This window comes from Carassius auratus, chromosome 16 (assembly GCF_003368295.1).
Source record: "Carassius auratus strain Wakin chromosome 16, ASM336829v1, whole genome shotgun sequence".
Taxonomy (NCBI): domain Eukaryota; kingdom Metazoa; phylum Chordata; class Actinopteri; order Cypriniformes; family Cyprinidae; genus Carassius; species Carassius auratus.
Genome location: NC_039258.1, coordinates 9,234,706 through 9,248,529, shown reverse-complemented (window position 1 = coordinate 9,248,529; position 13,824 = coordinate 9,234,706). Strand labels below are relative to the sequence as shown.

General features: G+C 37.0%; 2 protein-coding genes across 4 annotated transcripts in view; one reads left to right on the top strand and one right to left on the bottom strand.

Moving 5' to 3' along the window:
* The window catches only part of LOC113116027 (ubiquitin carboxyl-terminal hydrolase 45-like), a 35,437-nt gene extending 31,535 nt beyond the window's left edge, over nucleotides 1–3,902 (bottom strand). For 2 of the 3 annotated variants that reach the window (XM_026283852.1, XM_026283853.1), the window contains exons 1-4: nucleotides 3,598–3,902; nucleotides 2,611–2,719; nucleotides 2,239–2,408; nucleotides 210–310 (exon numbers count right to left, since the gene is read on the bottom strand). In XM_026283852.1, the coding sequence (XP_026139637.1) occupies nucleotides 210–310; nucleotides 2,239–2,408; nucleotides 2,611–2,713 (374 nt within the window). In that variant the 5' untranslated portion in view covers nucleotides 2,714–2,719; nucleotides 3,598–3,902. The remainder of the gene's footprint in view (nucleotides 1–209; nucleotides 311–2,238; nucleotides 2,409–2,610; nucleotides 2,720–3,597) is intronic. The other variant, XM_026283850.1, reaches the window with a different exon arrangement.
* A 2,990-nt stretch (nucleotides 3,903–6,892) lies between these two features.
* On the top strand, nucleotides 6,893–11,080 carry LOC113116817 (glial fibrillary acidic protein-like). The gene is made up of 11 exons (XM_026285137.1): nucleotides 6,893–7,113; nucleotides 7,579–7,732; nucleotides 8,103–8,252; nucleotides 8,526–8,645; nucleotides 8,726–8,821; nucleotides 8,905–9,039; nucleotides 9,358–9,468; nucleotides 9,586–9,696; nucleotides 9,850–9,974; nucleotides 10,384–10,749; nucleotides 10,956–11,080. Exons 1-11 carry the CDS (start codon nucleotides 6,893–6,895, stop codon nucleotides 11,041–11,043), a joined length of 1,677 nt encoding a protein of 558 aa, XP_026140922.1. The 3' UTR covers nucleotides 11,044–11,080.
* The last annotated feature ends 2,744 nt before the right edge of the window (nucleotides 11,081–13,824 follow it).

The window sequence follows — 13,824 nt, the reverse complement described above, 5'->3', positions numbered from 1 at the left end:
TTTGTTAAAACTGAGATGTTTGATGAATAGAAAGTTCAGAAGGACAGAATTTATTTGAAAACTGTAACTATGTAAATGTCTTTACTGTTACTTTTGATCAATTTTAATGCATCCTTGCTCTTGCCCCAAACTTTTTCTTATATGGTGATCTTTCAAAAAACGCATAAGGATAAATAATCATGAATACAGTATCAGTTGATATTTCCTACCAGGCTTTCCATGTACTGAGGCTGATGGTGATACAGTGAGAGTCAGAGTGATGACCTTGCTGGTGTTTTGTGGAATGCTGAGTTTCTGCCTGGTTACAACCCTGAAAGAGAGAGACACAGAAGTAAGGTTACCATATAATACTCTTGATGGAAAAAAAAGTTTTGGACAAGTTTTAGTACAATTCTTTCTGTTCAGCATGGTCAATAAAATTGAGTGATTGCAAACACAATTTTTTTTAACACACTGTCAAATCAAGGCCAAACAAACCTGTCATATTGCCAAATGTGCTGTCACGGCTTAAATGTACCGTACAAAAACTGCGGGTAAAATGCAAAGGAAACAGTAGGGACACTCCAATTACTTTTATAAAATGCTTTGGACCAGGAGTCTGTGAATAATATGACCTTTTACACACAGGCCTAATAAAACTTCATTATTTGGTTTTAAAACTTGCAGTACCCAACCGCCATTGCTGTGTTAGGCCAGCCATCATTTTTTATCTCTACTTTTTACAACAATGTTCAAATGTTTGGGGTCAGTGTAAGATATATTTTTTAAAGGGGTCATGTGATGTGATTTCACGTTCTCCTTACTCTTTGGAGTGTTACAAGCTGTTTGTGAATAAAGGAGATCCTTAAAGATGCAAAGACTAAAGTCTCAAACCCATAGAGATATTTTTTATAAAAGTCAAGACTTGTCCACACCCTCCTAAAATGGCTCGCTTAAACACGCCCCCACGTCTATGTCACTGTGAGGGAAGATTTGTATAATGGCGCCCAAATGTTTATGCAAAGAAAGAAGGCTAAACTTTGATTCTCGCTAAAGTGTTGTTGCTGCCGCTATGTCGCAGAGAAAATACTTTCTAGGGTTTTCCAAAAGAGGACACATCTAGAAATCAGTGGTTAAGTTGTATTTACAACACTGTTCCAGAACAGTTCAAACCAAATATTCAGATGTGCGCAGCCTACTTACGGAGGACTGCTTCCTGAACCTGGGAGAGTAGACTACAATGCTGGTTGTTCTAACTCACAGTCTGTAAGTACGATTTCATATTTAAAGAATTTGCCACTGACTATCCAAACACGAGTTTAGAGCAGTGTAGAGTTGAGCGTGTTGTTTGTCATTTCTCTGATCACAAAGGCAGACATGGTTTTATGTTTATGCAGCGCAATGCGTAAAAAGACAGTACAAGTCATTATAATCAGTAATTATGTCCCCACTGGATGCAACAAATGCCTCATTTGTAAAGGGTTTTATTGTTTTTGTCTTGTCATATGCGCACGACACATGTCATTCACAGTATGGTGAGAGGCGTAACAGGTATTCGGCTAATCACAAAACACTGGATAGCTGGCCAATCAGAGCATACTGTGCTTTTCAGAACGATGAGATTTGTAAAAATCTATGCGTTCCAGAAAGGCGGGGCATAGAGGAGAAACAATAATGTACAGTATGTGGGAAATAATGTGTGTGTGTTTTCTTTTTAGCTTAATCCACATAAATGCATTGCATTACACCAAATACACAACACAATGTTCTTTTTTAGCAACATCATATGACCCTTATAAATACATTGATAAATTTTATTCAGCCAGGACACATTGAATTGATCGAGAGTGAAAGGCTTTTACATTGTTAAAAAAATATATATTTCAAATAAATGCTGTTATTTTCCAGTTACCAATCCTGAAAAATTTGTATCTCAGTTTCTGTTGTACTGTTACAAGTGTGATAAGAATAAGAAATGTTTATTGAGCATCAGATCATTAACAAGAATGGTTTATGAAGGATCATGTTACTGGAGACTGTACTAATGATGAATAAAAATTCAGCTTTGTCATCACAGGTATGAATTACATTTTAAAATATATTAAAATAAAGAACAGATATTTTAAATCGTAATAATAGTTTACAATTTCACTGATTTTACTGTATTTGTCAATCAAATACATGCAACCTGTCATTGCACGCTGACAAAAACGCCTACATAGCACAATATATTACTGCAGCAGAAAGAGAAGATCTCACCTGGAACCCACACTTGAGGCACACAAGGATGTCATGTGCTCCTGCCGGTTCTCCCTCATGAATGTTCCTCTCTTTAAGGCAATCGGAGCATACAGACCACAGGCTGCCTGTCACTGCCTTCTTCACTGAGCTGAGGTCCACAGCCCTGCTCACATGCTGGCATGTCAACCCTGGATGGCACCAAAATGTAGTTTACAACTCTGTGCAAGCATTGGTAAACCTACAATCTGAATCAAAATGAACTTCATGCATGATAGATCCTTAATGTCTGATAAATCCCTTAGATGCTCCTCTGTGATTTTTTTAAATGAGTACCAAGTGTCCCATGAATAATGTACTGGAATGAGGAAGGACATTGAAACCTTAACTTACCGCCAACCTCGTCAGAAGAGTCTTCATCACGAGGCTTCTTTGGCTTGTTAGACCGCTTGGTCATGTCTGCGGTTTTTAAAGAGAAGGGGTCTTTCAGCCGCATTTGTATCTAGGAAAAAAAAGTCACTCACTAAGTATGAGAGTACACAGAAGCCTAAAACTCTGAACATTATCATACAACACATGCCCGGGAGCCAGGGCTCACAAGAGGGCCTTGGCAAGCTTACAAGGTGGGAATAAAATTAATTTTCATTTAAAATAATTATATTAAAACGAGACATTGTCATTAAAAGACTAAAACATTTTTTAAATAACTAATAGGCACATTTTTTTTTACAAAATTTTAAAATATATGAAAAGATTTATTAACTATCAACTACAATTATACAAAAAAATATATAAATGCAACTACAGGGCAGGATTTTTATTAAATAATACAAATGTAACTAAAATTAAAAAAAGGCTAACAAACTAAATAACAATAAAATACTATATTAGTTTTCCCCTCAACAATTTTTGTTTTCACTGAAGAACATATCGTTTTAAAAACTGTAATTAATATAATCTATTGACACTCCTGAGTATTGTTCATTTCCATCTCAGTAGGCAGACACTGCAGTCACTTTTAGTCCTATTTACACCACATGTATACTGTACCAAAGAGGACAGCATTTGAATACAATTTTGATAAGGAAGTCTCCAGTACAACCATATAAATTAGAACTTACGAATCAGGAAGTGAGGATAATAAAGACACACAAAGGAAATAAGTTATTAGCACAGCCACTGTGGGCTGTGGCAAAGAAAACAAGGGCACGAAACCTGAGACTTGCCCAGGTAACTGATACAATTGACAGCAGGCACCGATATTGGGTTAAAGGCCTTTGATTCTTTAATAAGTCACAACTGTTTATAGCACAAAGTTGCTCCAAAAGAGTAGTTATAAACATTAAATGTCTTTGGCTTACAGTAATAAACCCAGCTCACCCTGTTTATGGTGCCCTCCTCTCCAGGCTCACTACCAAGTGAACGTCAGTTGTCAAGTGGCCAGGTGGAAGAGCGAAGCTGTTAACTTACATATGCTTCCAAGTTTAGAAATACGAAAGAATTTCTGCCTGTGGTTTTGGTTTTCGGATCTTACACTTCGACAATCAGGAATCGAGTAATCCGGAGACGCCGTTTATAATCTGATTAACAGATTTTGTCCGCGTATTTGGTCGCATTTGGAGGAGAACTGAAAGCACAAGTATCACATGTGTCACGTGGTCGCATCCTCAACGACGCACTACGGATACTTGTATGGCCAAACTCGTTTGTATATCTGTGGTTACAAAAGAGTTGTTTTAAAAAGTGCTGTGGTGTTTTGTATAAATGTTAGCGCAAAAGGGCAGTATAATATAGAAAACGTAACTTTTTTCTATTTTTTATGATGGTCTATTTTATTTTACTGTTTGCATAATTGAATCAGTTTCACTTTGCAGCATCTCTATGCATTAGGCCTATATGTTGTATTCGCACATTTCACTTGTCTTCGCATTTTTCGTATTTGTAATGCAAGTAATATTATAATAATGTATTTTTCATATAGAAATTAAAATAAAGGTAGGCTACATTTTCTTATCAAGCCAAGTACCGCTACTTAAATATTTAATTCCTGCATGTCCACTTTCACTACTAAGATTAATTGTCACACTATAATCCAATACACCTGACCATAATTACTTATATCAAAATACAGTATAGCACTTTGTTAAACAGATTCACAAAAAAAATGAAAAGATAACGATATTTTAACGATATAAAATAAATAAATAGTAAAGAAGCATTCGAGTTTGGGATTTGAAAGAGGAGCCAACGTAACTGGTAAGGTAATAGGTAGTTGTGCGCATGCGTACAATTCGTTATGATGGTAGTTCATTACGAAATCTCAGCTCTTCAAGCCAGCCTTCAGTAGATGTGTCCTAAGAGCAGTAGAAGACTCCAGTGTGGTTATAGACGTCCGTGAGCCGTGGGAACTCAGGGAATATGGGAACATACCGGGGTCACAAAGTGAACAGTTAATATACAATAAGGCATGATTACAATATTTTAATGAAGGGCTGCCCAAACGTTTTACTTTTTACTATGATGAGCCAAAATTTAAACCTTATTGCAGGCCATAGGCCAAAATTAAATGTAACATTTTCCAACTATATTTTATTAAAATATTTTTTTTTTTATATGCAACCAGAGTATGGTTCAAAACAATAGTTTTGTGTTATGTTTGCAGGTCTACTCAAAGAGACTGATGCAAATAATGAATACTATTCAGCTTCAGTGGCATGTATTTTTATAAAATGCTTTTTCTGAATAAAAGAAATTGCACATTAAAACCAGTTTAAGATCAATATGCTATAGTGCTCTATATTGAAGTTCTGTTGGCTTTAGTTGTCTAAGTTGTCTCTGTCTTCTTGTAGGGTCCAGCATTATCCAGGTGGAAGGCAAAAATGGGCAAAACATTAATAAATAAAACCTTTTTTTGTTAAGTCTGAAAGATGAATAGTGCACATTCTATAATGATATTTTATTTGATGTGGTTAATTTGAATGGATAGTGCAGTGGCCAGTGTGTATGTTATAACTTCTGTTCATAGGGCTCTTGTTTATTTGCCTAATAGTTAAACCTAAATATTTTGAGAAGGCAATCCAAATAACAGGGGGAAAAATGTATGCATTTTATTCAGTGATTTATGAAGTCAACATAGCACTGTTTAAAAAAAAACTTTTTTTTACTTTAATGTAAAATTGAAATAAATATTAGAATGCAGGGTGTAACTCGTCCTTCATCATCTGTGCTACGAATATGAATATCAATACTTAATTTAGTGGCTTCAGTTTTGCACAGGAAAAAATTAGTCAAGTTTTCTTCACATAATGTAAAAATCAGATGAACAGTTTTTTTTATTGAACTACAAAAAAACTTTAATTTATGTGCAAATACATATTTTATTCATCAAAGAATCCTGATTGAATTAATGTTTTTAACAAAAATATTAAGCAGGACAACTTTCTCATCACAGGAATAAATTACATTTAAATTTTTAATGATATTGTTAATGTTTATTTGCTTATGCATTTTTCAGTGTAATCTGTGACTAATGATAATGAGCTGTATAGGGCACTGCCATTATATAATCAAAGAAGATTGTCTAAAAGAGGTACAAAATCTGTCAACATGGGGCAGTATACTTTCAAAGGTAAATCTTTGTACCTAATTATTAACTAAAAAATAGTGCCTTTAATGAACATGCGAATACCTCACTAACTTTCTTTTCTGAGAGTGCAGTAGTCGTATTAGTCTTTGATATGTTTATGCTTATAAGAATTAATGCCATTAATGTGGATGGGACAAAGCTGTCTCTTACTGGTGAATCTGAAAAAAAATTTTTTTTAAATAAAAGTGAGCAAAGCAGCATGAGCAGACAAATATAACAGTGGCTTATTATTGGCAATAAAGAGGATAGTCTATTGTCTTTACCAATGCTGTCATAGTTTGTTTTTTCTGTGTGAGCACTGCTATAGGGATGAGTGACTAATGTACTGTAATGGAACGAGACAGCAGGAGTAAAATAACGCCTGAGTGTTTGAGCTCATTTAGCCACTGCTCACATCTCAGTTAGATGTAGACCCAGCCTTCCTCCCACTTGCCTGGCAAATCTTAGATAGTTGGATAGAATCTCATAAACCACATTCGGTCAGCATTCTCAAAAAAAAAAAAAAAAAAGAGTTCTGTAATGATTAAAAATTAGACCATATTTCAGCTGAAATATTTTTTAGATCCTGATTAAAGAATCTAAGGACTTTGTAATTCCCCACTTACATTCTTTAGTCATCTCAAGCATGAATCTCAGACAGGCACACTCTAGTTTTGCACATTCTGCCATGTAAATAGTGACCACATTAGTGTCATCTCCCTCTGCTCAGATTGACCTGGTGACATTACTCCTTGCCCTATCGAGAAGCATGTGTAATTAAAACCCTACATATCAAATCACATCACGACTACACCTCTAATGAAACCTTGTCTCATAATTTACCCCTTTATTCAACACCTCTCAAGACCCTGACAGATGTTTGAGTGACAGTACTAATTCTTGATTGAGCAGAGGCTCAACATTCCCATAGCATTGACTCATGTTTATACAGAGTATAAAAAGCCTGGATCTCTGGGAGTCTGGATTTGCGAGCTTGTAAGAGGAAGATCAACACACAGCAAGGCCTTAACATTTAGTCACTTGCCCATGATGAGTCGCAGCCCAGAAAGGATCTCATCCTATCGCCGGCATTTCGAGGACACCAGCACCTCCTCTTACCAGGTGAGGGTCAGCAGCCCTTCTCCCATCAGACGGGATGTCGGGAGGTGCCGTTCAGCCAGCTACACCCGTAAAGCCAGAGCTGTCAGCAGCAGCATGGCACTGGGTCGGAGGACCATCTCATCCTCACGCAGTCAGCCCTTTATGACTGGGTAAGCATTGCCCATCCTGCCTGCACAGATAAATAAAGGAACAAAGCAGAAAATCATTACATGCATTAAACGAAATGCAATTTGTTTAACCTATACAGAATTATTTTTTCTCTTCTTCTTCATCTCAAAGTAATTCATATTTTATGGCATTTAGGAGATGATCTGCCTTATAATTAGAGAGATTTTTCAACTGCCAAATATACATAGGCCTATTCTGTTGTTTGGTTGCAACTTACTTCTTTGTTAGAACATGAACACTTTTTTTAAATTGTATTTACTGATCCGATAAAAATCACACAAGGCCTCTAGAAAAGTCAAGCGCCCTCAATAATTGTGTGACCCAATAATAACAAAAGTGACAAACAACTGCATCTTTCCCATATCATCCACACTTTACCTTGCATTCACTTCACATCTCATTTTACCTTAGGAATTCACGTTCTGATAAATCTGAACTAATTGCAGTGTCGGAATGGGATCCATCTGTCTTAGCGGAGGGGGTCCAGGGGTCGATCTCGACCAGGCTTCTGCAGAAAACCGTGAATTCCTGAACACACGAACCGGTGAGAGACAAGAGATGATTCTGCTCAACGATCGACTGGCAGCATACATCGAGAAGGCAAGTGTACTCACACATAATTAGTATGCCCTTGGGGCATATTTAAAACACTAAATTCATCACAGTGTTAATGGTGCCATTCATATTTTGAATAACACAGCCTACTATACTTAATAACTAATACCACAATTTAAAAAGCAACATAATTTAACAGTGCTCTTAATGCTCGTGGAAACAAGCCTCATTTTTAGAGCCATCTTTGACAGGATTTGTCTGATTTGGCCACGCTTGAATGCGTCGCGGGCACTGGCAGTGTGGAAATGCCACTGCTGGCTCGCGAGATAAAGCGCATTATTCGCACTTCTGTGGGCACACAGACATTGCACATAACACGCGTACTGTGTTGTCTTATTCTCCTGTCGCAACAAAGGTCCGTTCGCTGGAGCAGCAAAATAAATTGCTGGAGACGGAAATCGAGGCCCTAAAGAATCGATACTTGAAGCCCACCGGCCTTCGCCTGCTGTACGAGGAGCAACTCCAGGAGCTGAAGAGGCTGGCGGACCACATGAGAGTACAGCGGGTACATATAATCTTAAGTATACCGGTATCAAATAAAATTGTAAAGATCTACAATAAATGTAGCTACACCTGGTAAATTAACATGCAGCCATGTTTAACGTGTATTCGTGAATTAATTTGCCTAAATTAAATAAATGTTTTATAAATATTTACACTGGGCTATTTTTGGAGCAGAATATGGTTGTTTTAGAGGGAGGGAACAGGTAATGATTCGTATTGAGGGGGAAATAGTATCAGACTAAGACACAGTCAATACCTATAATTACTTTTAAAGGACCTTGCTATCGCTGCAAAGGATGCTATGGCGGGTCAGCTGGAGATGATGAAGGTGAAATACGAGGAGGCCTTGGAGATGAGGAAGAAAGCCGAGCTTGATATTGAAGCCTTCCGTCCGGTATGATTACCGTAAAATTGTCTGAAAACATTTAGTTATAGAATGAGGTAGAGTGAGGTGAACATCTTTTATCACCTCAGGATGTGGACGCCGCCACCGCCGCGCGCATCGCTTTGGAGAAGCAGCTAGAAAACCTAGAGGTGGAACTAGAATTCCTTCGAAGAGTACACAAAGAGGTAATTAAAACGCAAAATAGTTGTATTGCCCTTAATAAATAAATAGATAAATGATTATTTTTTTCAAAACCGCACATATACAGGAAATCGAGGAGCTTATGAAACAGATATATGTGGTCCACGCCTCAGCAGCAGACGCCTACAGCCTCCCAGACCTCTCCAGCGCCATCCAGCAGATCCAACACCAGTATGATGACATTGCCGCGAAGAATTTACAGGTGAGGATTTCTCACATGATCTCTATTGGAAAATATTGGAAAATGTTTGAATGTTTCTGTATACATAATTAAAATATTTCAGTTAAAAATGTTGCTATGTGTTTTCCATCTTAAACGTTTAAAATGAAAGTGGTGGCATGTTTTTTTATTTATTTTATTTTATATTTATTTTTTATTTTGATTTTTTTGTGGAATTAAGTTTGTGTGAAAAGCTTCAAAAAAAAAAAAAAAAAAAAAAAAACTAAATAAAAAACAAGCAAAATACTGAGTTAAATGTTTAAACGAAATACTTCATTTAACAAAACAGTTTTTCTGCAGGAAATGGACTCTTGGTACAAAACTAAATTTGATGATCTCAACAACAAAACGTCAAAACACGTGGACAAGACGCGTAGCGTGCGAGAGGAAATTGTAACTGCTAAGAAGGACGTAAGTAACCATTATTGATACATGCTTAAATTGGGCAATATAACCAAATTCAAAATTATTACAGTATAACAGTCATTCGTTGTTTCCTCTTGTTTTTAATATTCTACTTATTTTTAGATTCAAAATAAGGAGCGTGATCTGGACTCTATGAAAACCAAAAATGAGGCTTTGGAAGCACAGATTCGCGAGACTCAAGAAAAGTACAGAAAAGATCTAGAGGAACTCCAGGTGAGAAACTGAGTCACATATAAGCATGCCTTGGCCTACATATAAAGTAAAATAAAATAAATAAATAAATAAAAAGAATCTGAGCATATGCATGAATATAAATATGATTCTAGCATTTCTTAAGACTTCAGATCTTTATTAAAAAATTTTCAGGCAAGAATTGAAGCCTTGCAGCTTGAGCTGAAATCCTCCAAACAAAGGACAGCACTGCTCCTGCGTGAATACCAAGATCTGCTCAATGTGAAGATGGCCCTGGAGATTGAAATTACCACATACAGGTAGATTTTAGATACTTGAAAATCTCTTTAAATACAAACAAATACCACACTCCAAAACCACTCGCAGCTTTCAGTTTAAAACATACCAGAAGTTAATGACAAGTGACAATTATTTCAGAAACATATGGAAACCTATTTTGTAAATTTGATTGTTATTTATTTTTTGTGCTATTTTTCTGTATACTTTATAATCATTGTGATCTTTTTACTTTATTGACCCTTTAGTATTGCATGTGTTAGAGATATGCATTTCTGACAATAAATTATTTTTCTGTTTCCTTCTATTTATTTTTGTCTGTACCATTCTGTTGTTCTTTTTGGATCATGCTTGCTGTTCAAATTTATGCTGTAACAGATTTTTTTCAATTGTCTTCAATCCTTCCTTCTAAATTTTTGTTTTCGTTCACAGGAAGCTCATTGAGGGTGAAGACTCTCGCATTGCTTCTGTGATGCAGGGCATACAGACCATGTCCCTCATGAGCGGCAGCGTAAGTGTTCAAAGTTCTGGAGCAGCAGGTGTTGCAGGGGTTGCTGGAGGTCCTGGGGTTGTTCCAGCCACAGGTCTTGGAGGAGGTCTAGACAGTGGGCTTACCAGAGGTCTTGGAGGAGGGATTGGCAATGGTCCTTCCAAAAGTCTCGAAGGTGGTAATGGCGGAGGTGCTGGAGTAGGTCTTGTTAATGGCATCACTGGTGGAGTTGGCGACCCAGGCGCCGCTGCAGACTACACTCAAGAACAGGCTGTGGAGATGACTGAGAGGAAGACTGTGCTTATCAGGTAGCATTAAAATCAAGCTTTCTGTCAGAGCTGTGACTTAGTGGTTTGCATGTGTTCGTGCATGAACTTCAGTTCTGACCTTAAGTCAAATTCCAATCCCATTCCCGTATCTCCCTTTACATATTATTTCTTTATTAAATAAAAAGTGTTCTGTTTTAGATTTTTATTTTAGGCTACTTAGATTCTGCATTGCTTTTTTCCCACAGAACCGTTAAAGCTGAGGACGACACGCTGGAGAGCAACACACTGGAGAAATCGTATTCCATCTCTGGAGCTGCTGATGAAGAAGAGTAGTGGTGTATTCTGCTCACCAATCATGCCTTCAGATGTGCGTGCCTTACAAACCAAAGATCAGCTTGCATCTTGCATTGCTTGTCCACAATAAAGCTCTGAGCATCACATCATTTTGTATGTTTTGTTTCTCCATTGTTTGTGCACACAATCAACAGGTGTAGATGCAGGGTGCATTATGACTGTGTTGGAGACAGATGATGAGGAAGGAACAGACAGGAAAACAACTTAGGATAAAGGCAGGGAGAGTGATGTGTCACTCCAGGCTCAGTGTATCAGCTCGATTCTTTGGCCAAAGGGGAATCCCATGCAAGCCGTCATAAGAACAGTACTGCCACAACATGAAGTCACACTCACTGTATGGCCCCATTCTATCTAAATCTACACTCCTCCTCTGCATCTGATCCATCCTGATCGGTCCGCACTGGAACATGCCAAACACTCATACTGTCTGGAAGTGTGAAGGAGATGTGCACTGGAGTACTTAAGCATAAAACTATACAGAAGCCAGACACTGTGGGTAAAAGGGGCATGCCACAAAACAGTCAAAGATATATAAAGCTTGGCATGTGGCACTCTAACAATTTAAAGTTAATATAACTCACTGTTAATTTATCCTATATGAAAGGATCTATACACATCCATCAAAGACTTTAAATGACAGCGCATGAGCCTGACCTTGAGCACTGACAAACTACACTTCATACCTGTGAGTCAACAGAATACAGCAAATCAGATATTACTGATCACACATAGCAAGAACTAAAACATGCAGAACGGTTGCCAGAACTAATCAACTGAGACAAGGAAGTCTAAATTTTAAAAAAGTTGTGAGGCACACTGACATATGATATGTGTGAATTTTAGAGCAAGTATAATCAGCAACAATAAAGATGAATGTAAGGTATTTGCTTTCTCCATATTTAGGATTTTATACATATAATTGTATGCCTATAACATGCGCTACTCTATGATCTGTTATTTAGACAGTATACATTATATAGTTCAGAAAAAAATATTAATTATCCTCACTGACTTTCTGTTTAAGATAAGTAGTAAGTTTATATTATTAAATTTTATTTTCTGACATTATTTGAGAATCATTGGCCTAATTACACTAATAATGTAATCTTAAACACAAGGGATTTAGTCTAGTTTAAATAAGTCAAAACTGTCATACAGTCATTTAATCGTTATTAGGATATTTTGTCAGCAGTTCATTTCATTTTTAAAACAAAAACAAAAACAATTTGTATAAAAATAACTCATTTATGCATAATTATTTTTATCATCATCTCAGGCCAAATCGCTGTGCCTTTTTTTAATTGACAGCACTGGGACGATTCAGGGTCTTGAACATATCGGATTAATCAATAGCCCCTCATTACTATTTTATCCACAGTCATCATTTCCACAAGCTCATCCCACCCGAAAAGGAGGCGCAATTAACGGCCAGTACTTGCCTTTCGTTGTTTCTCTGCAGAAATGCACTGGACATTATGAAAAACCCAGAAATGTCAATCCTGGCCATTAATGAGAGGCTACTGACAGTCGCAGAGACGGTCGCTGATTCATATCATTAGCATGCCTTTTCCTAGTCAAGTAATGCACATCTGAGCTATAGGCGTTGTAAAGTTGGTGATATGCATTACGGCATGATGGAAATGAACTGCCTCATGCATTGCCTGCATGCGTGTATTATCAATATAATTAGCTGGCGTTTACGTGAGTGGCTACATGACCTTTGAAAGACGGGAGCTATCCAGGGTCCTGCCAGGCTTACATACACATTTAAAGCTGTTGAAAATTTTGCTGTTACAAATTATAAGAATCAACGGCAAATGCAATAATTTTTAAAAAGTATTACATTTAAAATAAAAAATTCAAGTGTGGAAAAGTGTAATGTCTCATTCAAAATTAATTAAAAAAAACAAAAAACAAAAACACCTAGGCTTCATTTACAGATCTCAAGGTGACATTTTTCAACTCATAAAGACAACATTTTTATCAAGTAACAATTTTCCTTACAAATTATATTCAAAACCACATATTTTAGCTTACCTGATGAATATTGTGTCTGAACAGTTACTTGTCGGGTACATTATAAAATATTATGCAGACACAAATTATTCAAAATGTTTTCAATTCACCACTGAACTTGAAGAATGCCGTCAATGGAAAAACTAATGATCCGTCTGTACACACCATCACACGAAACTCCCTCAGCTTTTTTTCGCCAGCGACAACTTAATTGATCTGAGGATCAAAAGAGGGCAAAAGTTGGTGCTCTCTAAAACCTGAGAATTTCGGTCAGTTTTTGCATATGGTTTTAGTGCCTTTATCCCAATTAGACCCGGCTGACACACAGAGCTATTCATAGCAAACCTCCTCTGAATAAATTTGCCTAAAAATGAACTTCACAAATAGAGCTCGCGGTAAAGGCGTTCGTCAGAAGAGAGAATCGGATAGACTGAAGGCTCATTCTTTCGCGCTCGAGTGAAAAAGGGTATGAATTTATAAGGTACACCGAAACATTTCAATTCAGACAAATTTACACCCCATTATGCGAGGCCTTTCAACTGAGACAAGAGAGTTAAAGTTGGGGAAATTCGGTTCAAAAGGCAGAGCTAACTTTGTTCAGGCTTTGAATACTGAAACGAAGCAGCCCCCTTCCTTTTGAGAGCATTTAGAAATGGGAGCACGCATGAACAGAGTCGAATCGGTAGCCACTTATCTCGCCACTTTCTAATGCGACTTTGAATATTAGTCTGGGTTAAAATCCCA